Source organism: Temnothorax americanus, unplaced genomic scaffold (assembly GCF_048541705.1).
Source record: "Temnothorax americanus isolate GAGA-0224 unplaced genomic scaffold, ASM4854170v1 Scaffold9, whole genome shotgun sequence".
In the NCBI taxonomy this organism is placed as follows: domain Eukaryota; kingdom Metazoa; phylum Arthropoda; class Insecta; order Hymenoptera; family Formicidae; genus Temnothorax; species Temnothorax americanus.
Genome location: NW_027509812.1, coordinates 51,510 through 61,065, shown reverse-complemented (window position 1 = coordinate 61,065; position 9,556 = coordinate 51,510). Strand labels below are relative to the sequence as shown.

The following is a 9,556-nucleotide window of genomic DNA, read 5'->3' as shown; positions in this document are numbered from 1 at the left end:
ACAATTTGAGTTCTAGTGGAATGTATATCAAGTGGAATGAATCAACATATCTGTAACTCAATATGCAGCACGATTAATGAGGCTATGATTATAAAATCCACCAATATATACGTCCTGATACGTAATTCTCTCCTCAGTCGCGTAGCAGAAGCAGTGGAAAATCTTCTTAGACTGTTGCGCAGTCGACATCAGTGTTTTCTCGTAAATGTTGTTGATCTGTTATCAGTATTTGAGCTGAGGCTGCCGTGAGCGGATTGAACAATTACGAAACGGGTGTCATAATCGTAAAAGCGGGCAGTTAACTACGATGGCTGCGGGCATGTTCGAAATTCTCTGTGCCTGCGTGGTGATCTTATATTTACTTTATTATTATTTCACCGCCGACTTTGACTATTGGACATCGCGCGGGGTTATTGGACCGAAACCCGTCCCGCTCTTCGGCAACATCGCCGAATTCATGCTGGGCAAGAAATGCATGGGCGATTTCTACAAAGATATTTACGACCGATACCCGAAAGAGGCCATGGTGGGTGTGTTTTTGAGAGCGACCCCCGTGCTCATTCTGAGAGATCCTGAGTACATCAAGCAAGTGCTGATCAAGGATTTCACCATCTTTGCCGAGCGGCAAGGAACGGTTTTTGAAAAGGTATAATTTTTTAACTTTATATAGGCACGTAATAGATAATTATAATGTATAATTTAATAATTTAATGTATATAAATATATATATAAAAAAATGCATATAATAATATATAATAAATAAAATAGAGGAGCGACGAACTATGATAAAAGTAAAATAAAACGTGATATAAAACATACCAAAAATAATTTCAGTATAATTATTTAAAATAGTTATTTTTAATTTGCTCCTCTCTCTTTCTGTTTCGAAATGTCGCGTATCCATAGTTATAATAAATAACTTAGAAAATTAAGAATTGGAAAGAATGTCTCTTTTTCTCTTCAGCACGAAGCTGAACTGACGCGGCGTATAAGTTGTTTGGGGGGAGCAGGCATTGATCACACGGAAACTTTTGAGAGAAAACTTTCTAACATAATTCCCGCTTTCTGATACACTGATGCATAATTTATAGGCCGAACCCATGTCCATGCACCTCTTCAGGCTCGACTCTGTTAGATGGCGACCATTAAGAACGAGGCTCTCGCCCGTCTTCACGTCCGGGAAGTTGAAGGACATGTTTCACTTGGTGTTGAATTGTTCCGATCACTTTGAGAAGTATCTGAACGAGACAGTGTCTAAAGACGGTATCGTCGAGTGCCGGGATCTGACGTCCAAATTCACCGTCGACGTGATCGGATCGTGCGCTTTCGGCCTCGAAATGAACGCGCTGAAAGAAGAAAATAATAAGTTCCAGAAAATAGGTCGTAGGATCTTCCGTTCCACTCCAAAGACCATGTTTAAAATCGTGCTCAGAGAAATTCCGTGGATCTACAAGCATTTAGGATATATCTTGGACGATCATGATGTGACCGAGTTCATAACGAACGTTACCCGCGATACTATAAAGTACAGAAAGCAGAACAACATGCGCCGACACGATTTTATCGATACACTTATCGATCTCAAGGACAATCCTGACAAGCTGGGCGTTAATAGTAGGAACATTTTTTTTCCATCTTTCGGATCTTAATTTATCAACTTTCAAATGCGTTAATATGTCCTTAATTCTCCTTAATTTTCTAGAATATGTTTATTTTCTCTTTCTTGAGAGATAATCGAATATTCATTGACAAAACGTTACTAACAGTATAGATTAATGTCTATTTCTTCCTTAACGTAGATTAATTTTAATATTGGTTTAACTTGCTTTTTATCTTTTTCCAGCTGTAAGAATTATAAAAAAAAATAAAAAGTAAATTAAACAAAGCTTGAAGTTAATCTACATTGATAAAAATAGACATGAGAGTCACAGAGACTAATATAAAATTATTATTTTTACAGATGTAACGGATGAATTCATTGCTGCCCAATCGTTCGTATTTTTCGCGGCTGGTTTCGAGACATCTTCCTCTACAATGTCCTATACAATATATGAGTTGGCGCAAAATCAATCAGTTCAAGAAAAAGTTCGAGAGGAAATTAAGGAAGTCCTTAACATACACGGAGCAATAACATACGATAACATCAAAAAGATGAGCTATTTAGAAATGACTTTTAAAGGTTTGTTTATGCCTCAAAAAATAATTCTGTGGTAATTCAAGTTTAAGTGAGTCAAGTTTATCCGCAAACATTTGCAAATTTACACATTCCTTTTCGATAAGATCTCCCGAAAGTGAAAGGCGATAATTTCCGCCAAATATTTTTCGAGCTTCGATAAATTCGATTAAGTAATCGAAAATATCTTTCTGTTAAGTCAAGTGTTTGTGTTACCTTGCAGAGACTCTCAGGAAATATCCACCAGTAATGTATCTCACGAGGAAACCTGTGAGAAATTACACTTTTGAGGGGACTAAAATCGATCTACGAAAGGGACTACAAGTGGTTATACCTGTTTCTGCTATTCATAATGATCCGAATATTTATCCAGATCCGGAAGTTTTCGATCCCGAACGATTTAGCGCGGAAAATATGGAGCAGAGAAATTCCATGTATTATTTACCTTTCGGAGATGGTCCAAGAAACTGTATCGGTAATTTAAGAAACTAATATATTTACTTTTTCTTATACGCTCATTTTACACATATGCACGCGCGCGCACATGCACACATAACCACTTTACTTGAAAAATAATTGAAACTTCATGCGGTATCTTTTTAGGGGCAAGATTCGCCGTTAATCAAACCAAAATTGGTCTAATTAAAGTGCTGATGAATTATAAAATAGACGTTTGCGAGAAAACCCAGATTCCAATTGTCCATGCCCCGCTGAGCTCTTTGATGTTGCAAACAACTCACGGTATATATGTAAAATTGACCAAGCTCGCCTAACAGGATAATTACAACGTCATGTGATTTGTATGTATTGTGCTATATATATATGTATACTTATTAGTAAATTAAGCAATGCAAAATGATGTATGGCCGTGTCGTGTCCCATTACGTAACATTTGCTGTACGTGTTTACAATGTATATTTAGTCAGTCATTAAGATAACGTTTAATAAAACAAAAATTGAAACGTGTAATCGAGAACTTTTTGGTAATGCTCTAGAACTCATAAATCATATTCAGATAATTTAGCGTCGCAAATCGCGACGAACAAGGGTCACGGTAAATAAAGAGTCGAGTTTTTTGAATCATCTGGATTTTGCCATGTATACAATACTATACAGTAATATTAAGAATGACTTGTAAGAACATTTGTAAAATCATGTAAGAGTAAATTATTTCAACCACCATTTCTTCGTGTCATTGACATGATACATTATTAGTCGTAATAATGCTCCAATTGCGTAATCAAATAAACAGATAATGGTATATGTACACTTGATTATTATAATCTTTATTGAGCTCTTGTCTGTTTTTTGCTACAATATCAGATTACAGAATACGTGACGATATTACGTGTTAGATAATTAATTAAGCAACTCAGCATAATGCTACATAATATCGCGGTAATGATGTTAAGGACAATTGAAAAGAATCATATTATTATCGACAATTCAACGTTTCAGTTTGAATATGTTGACATTTATTTCAATAATATTCTCCTCTCTATCATATCACGCATCAGGAATAATATAATATTCGCAATTATGTAAAATTTTCTTATTTAGAAATAACACATGATACTGTAAACATAAACGATGCTATTCTGACACATTTGAATTACATGCATGGCGGGTGTGTACAAACGTATAAAAATTATAATATTAATCAAAAAACATATGAAATAAATAATATTATATAAATTGCGTAATATTTTTTAATTTTAACCTACCATTGAATATCTTACAATATTTGAAAAAATAACTAACGTATGAAATTTTTTCCTAATTACATTAAATTTTTTTCTTATCATATATAACACTAGTACTCTTATTACCGCTTAATTTTTATATTTACTATAAATGTTGAAATTAATTTTATAAAAGAAGAACCGATTTTAAATGATTATAAAGTATAAATTGCGATAAAAGATAAAACGTTTTAAAATACTGAGCACTGAAAAAATTATATACACAGTTTCTGCTATTATATAAGAAGTTAAACTCGGATTACAATTTCTAAAATGGAGATTGCACACCCACATATATATACACACACATAAACGCGAAAATAGAAAAAGTTTCTGGAGCGTAGTTTCTTATAATATAAAAGTACATCAATTGTTGCTTATTATAAAAATATGTGTATGTATATATGTGCACACACTAATTATATATTGATCATATACACAATCTGAGATTATATTCAAAATATGACATTTTATATATCTTAATAATTTTTTATATCGTTTATAAAATTTTTTTTTGTTAAATTTATTTACTTACAATACACAGCAATTACTTCTTAATAATAGAAGTGTAATTATTAGAGCAAAGTTTTAATTAATTAATATAATTAAAAAAAAAAATATATATATATATATTCTTTATTTTTTGACATTGTGTATGCGCTGTTATATTATAGTTCTTGAGACGAGTAAACTGTTAAAGTGTTTACAAACACTTACTAAACACTTTTCCATGTCAACGAAATTTTTGCAGTTAAGATAAGGAGATATATTATCTATATTATCATATCTCGTTGTGCATACACTACCGTGCTTCTGGATATCTGTTGAAGAATGTATGTCCGTTCAGTCAAAATAAAGGGATCAAGCTGAAATTTACAGAGATTGTGCACTTATATGTTCTAAAAACCTGTGTTAAACTTCTCTGACTCGTTTAAAAAATATTAATTTTTTAATTTTGTATGTGTTCTTATGGAGATTGACAGTTTATCAAACATATACATTCAGAATGTAAAGAAAAAATAGAAAACAAATCTCGAAAAAATTACGGTGTATAGAGGATACATTGGCACAGGTTCTCTATAAATTTCACGATGATTTGCTGACTAGTTTCTGAGAAAAAAAGTAAAAACTGCAGCACTCTCGCAGATTTTGGCGTTTGACGCCGAAGACGCCTAAAGACGTGGCAACGTCGTTATTTCATTGGTAACTAATATGGATATTTTTTGCCTTTTTTTGCCGGTTTCCGACATTTTCAGCCGATGTTTATATATAGGATCTGAAATTCACTTGCCCTTATATATTAAAAGCGGGATTTTATTCATTTCAACATTTCTTATTTAACCACACTCTTCTAATAATCGGCTGTCAATATACAACAGATACTATGACAGTCATGTGATAGCAGTCGGGCGTTCAGTGCAGCCAACAGTTAAAATCGAGCGGTGTTGCCACGTCTTCTTGTGTTATTTGCTCGATATTTATATTTTTTATTCTCGTATTTAGCGTATTATTTTCATTTTATAATAATATTTTATACTATTGCGTGATATTTTTGATCATATTTAATCGTTACTTTCTGTCTTTATCCACATTATACATGTATGATTTTTATTTCTAGCAGTTAGATTCAGGGAAGATTCCCAGCCAAAAGTTTTGAGCCTCTATTAAGAATATTTACAAATACGTAATAATCATAAAAACTTGTTAAAATCACTTAAATCAGTAACATTAATGTCCTTGTTATATGATATTAAATAGTAGTAAGCCGTTAAAGTATGCGTACAACCGATATATATTGGATTTCTCAGATTACTGTACTTTTGGCTGGGAAGGTATAAGTAATACATCCTAGAATGTCAATGTTTGATATTGTTTTTAACATCTACATTCAAATGTTAATATTGATTTTGCAGTGATAAAGATAATAGAAGAAAACACGGAAATGTTTTCTTTCAACACTGCGATAAAAACAATGCTGGATATTTCGCATAAGTTGCGCTAAAATAATTTCAAATAGTGTATTTTTTCACCGTATCGCACCTGTTTTATGTAAGATAAAGATAGTGGTTGATAAAGTCCGACTTTAAAATTTTACAAGAGCAAATATGCATATAGTAACCAAATTTAGAATCTTAAGGTGGTCCTTTCGTGAGAACAAGTATTAGATAAGTACCTAACGTTGATATATGTTAAATATACAGTAATAAGGGACTTGTGTACAAAAAATCAAGTGAGGTTACCGACACTTTACAAGAAATAAGTCATTCTAAATGTGCGTTCGCGGAGCGTGCCATTGTCATTCTATCCTTGTTTACATCTAATGAACGGGAAAGATAGAACGATGTAAATCGCCACGGCCGAGGTTTTCAACGAATAATACATGTACTTAGCGATCAGATGAATACATTGTTCATGTCTTAAAATATTTCCTGAAGTTTCCGAATTTCGTACATACCTTGAAAATAAGGTCTTGCCGAATGTTTTGCTCTGATATATGAGGTTAAATAAGTAGTGGATCCACGCGCATATTGCTTTACTCGTACTGTCATGCCTGACCTAACCTAAATCGAGTCCAACCGCACTACTATTGTGATATTTTTTTAATTAATAAATAATTAAATACGATTAAATCGTGCGTGTAAAATCATGTTATATTATTATAATTATTGGAATGCTGTGTGTAATGTTTGTTTTCAATTACCTCATGACGGACTGTTACTTGACTAGCTGGGTCCGCGAAAGGACCACCTTAACGATAGCGATTTGAGAGCGCAATTTTGTAGCGACTATTACGTCATTTTTCGGATAAAAATCAATAATTAAATTTCATTGCTGCTAAAAGGGAATTAACGATGCGTACTATTATATCACCGCAAAATACATCTATTGGGAAGTCCACGGTGTGAAGAGGTCTCGATTCCACTACCAATTATTTTGATTTTATATTAACTTCTAAAAAAAGAATTATATTCCAAAAGGTAACAATAAATAATTACTTAATAGAAGTCTACGACAAAATAGAAAGGTTTTCCTATTAATATAGATTTATTCTTTCTCTCAATTGTTTTATTAACGAAAAAGACGCTTACAAAAATATCCTTATCAAAGATTTATTTTCTTCTTGCTGCTTATCTAACTAGATTATCAGCCTCGCTCTCAGTCCTACGTTATTAGAATATACCTAAAATTGGTTAATACTAGATTAATCTGAGATATTGCCATTATACCTTTGCTAATTAATTATAGATGCTAAAAATTTTATAAATAGCATGCACTATCTCTTCGTGTTAATTACGGAGATATGTACAGTAATATTTTAATATGGCTATCAGTGTTACAGATCTAGTCTTATAAATTTAAAATGCTAATGTAACGTTTACATTTCTTCTTCCACTAAATATTCATTGCTGGTTTAGTGAAAAACCAGAAATAACTATAAATAAGCTATTTATCTTCAATCGTGCACATATAAGCATATTATATTGTATACATGAGATAAATAGCAATATTTCGCTGTAGTACTGAGATAATATTCGGGTATTTCGGACTATTTTCATTTTGGCAAGTGTAATATCTCGAGCGAATCATCGTTCTACAATGGCGTTCTAGAAACTTGTTGCGGAAACAATAAACTTTCGTCCTGAGTACACCTTAATGTGAGTACATTTTGCGCACCTGCGCTATTAGCGAATACTAATAATTATGGCAAACATGGATAGCTGGCATGACTATACTCGATACATGTTGCGTGTATAATCATAAGGTTATAGCGTTATTGTACAATTGCAAGCTCGTTCTGCTCAAAAAAAGATTTTTTGGAGGGAGAATTTATTGACACGGCGCGGGCGGGGAAAGACAATTTCGGAATTGAGCAATTTTAAGATTGTTGCGATACAAATTTTATAAAATTTTTAAATAAAGATAAAAGAGACAGCTGACAAAGAGTTAACATTTTACGTTTTTCCAGTTGTGTTCTCGAATTTCAAATGTCCATGCCCAATGCAATGCATGCGCTTTACGCGTGTACACATGTGTAATTTTTTTCGGTTAGCCGACGTACACGTAAATCACTTTCACTGCCCGCGGGGTGCACGAATTAAATCCGGCTTGTTCTGTAATTCAATTTTTAGTTTTTAATACTCGCGCTTTTATGCATTGACAGTTGTCATTTTTCTTGAATTTTTTTTATTGCACTGCAACGCAAAACCCACGTAAAAAAAAAACTGCGTGCAGTGTATAGGGACGCGTGGATATGAGGGTTTAATTGGTAGGAATGTAATAATAAAAAAAAGGTATTCGCGACCACATATTCTGATTGTTGAATTTTATTTATATAAAACGTATACATTTTTTATGTTAATTAATTGTTATCTTAGTGTTTTTTAATGATCATTTAAACGGACGCGTTCGTTCGCTATTTGTTATGCCTAACAATATAAATAATGTTATAAATATATATTCTACACGATATTCCATTTCTTTATATATATATATATATATATATATATATATATATATATATATGTCCTGGAAACTGCCAAATGTCCCGGAATATACCGATATAAAAAATAAAAGTCCCGGAACATACTTCCGGACCTACATATATATATATTTTTTTTTCGCTTTTTTATCCAATATTTATATCAATTCAATTTTCTCTCGGTCAGATTAAGGTGGAAGTCCAAAATTATTGTCGATCGAGTCTGAAATAACGTCTATCTGTAGATGTCGTTACAAAAAGTACACTTTATATTATAGAATTAGATTTAGTGGCCTTTTTATTTCTAAAATAATTTGTTCCTCTGTTTAAATAACACTTTCTTCCAATATTTTCTCTCTGAAGTTCGCATAACACGCAAGTATAGTTTTAGTCGATCGAGAGAGAAAAAGAGAGACGCGAAGTAGTCATGGACGTGCGGTCGGTCAGACGCACAGGACGCAGCAAACCGCGGCATTTTGACGGTCCTAGGTCGCGCAGCAGTTGTCATTTTGCGTGAAACGCAGAGAATTACAAAATGCTTTGTATTGCACGTAATATCCATCTGTGCCCACGTGTATTTGACATAATCCCCCTTTTATCACCACATGGCAAAGAATTGCTCGTTCTCGCATTCAGAAAATAATTATGCAACGCTTCGAAAGGCGATATCGAAAATATTAAAGAAGAAAAGTTAAAGTTACATGTATCCCTTTAAAAACAAAGATTATTAAACTCGAAATGGGGGAGTATAATAATAATCCCTTAATTTATTCGTGACATTAGGCCGGGACTTGGGTCTACGGGTAAAATCCCTTCTAAATTTCTATATATACTTTCTTAATTCTATCTGTAGCACTCTTCAAGACTTTCTTCGCTCGTCGTTGGCCGGCGCGGATTACTTCCCCGAGTCATTAACCTTTATTTCTCACGTTCCCGAGCTACAAGCTAAACACAAACGACCCGCGTTCCCCTTTGTTCCGTATCGTTCCCGCGGTCTCAGCGTTTTTCCGCGAGACAGCAGTCGTTTTCTAACGTTCACCCCCGATTCGCGAAGTGCACCGGGCAGTCCGAAAGAAGGGATGCGGCCGGCAGTGGAGTAGAACGATGCCGGGCGCGGGCGCGGGCGCAAAAGGGGATGAAAAGTGATCGGCGGGCGCTTTA

At 33.6% G+C, this 9,556-nt stretch overlaps 1 protein-coding gene across 1 annotated transcript; it reads left to right on the top strand.

The window, feature by feature from the left end:
* Positions 1-150: 150 nt before the first annotated feature.
* LOC143907925 (cytochrome P450 6a2) lies at positions 151-4,793 on the top strand. Its single transcript, XM_077425058.1, has 5 exons — positions 151-646; positions 1,092-1,614; positions 1,961-2,179; positions 2,397-2,648; positions 2,777-4,793. The coding sequence occupies exons 1-5, from the start codon at positions 308-310 to the stop codon at positions 2,944-2,946; spliced, it is 1,503 nt and encodes a 500-aa protein (XP_077281184.1). The 5' UTR covers positions 151-307; the 3' UTR covers positions 2,947-4,793.
* Positions 4,794-9,556: the final 4,763 nt, after the last annotated feature.

Bases quoted from the DNA above. Each gene is read 5' to 3' on its own strand.
- LOC143907925 (XM_077425058.1), top strand. From the start codon at position 308: ATGGCTGCGGGCATGTTCGAAATTCTCTGTGCCTGCGTGGTGATCTTA. The intron at 1,615-1,960 runs GTAGGAACATTT...TTATTTTTACAG, and splicing joins TGACAAGCTGGGCGTTAATA to ATGTAACGGATGAATTCATT. The intron at 2,649-2,776 runs GTAATTTAAGAA...GTATCTTTTTAG, and splicing joins TGGTCCAAGAAACTGTATCG to GGGCAAGATTCGCCGTTAAT.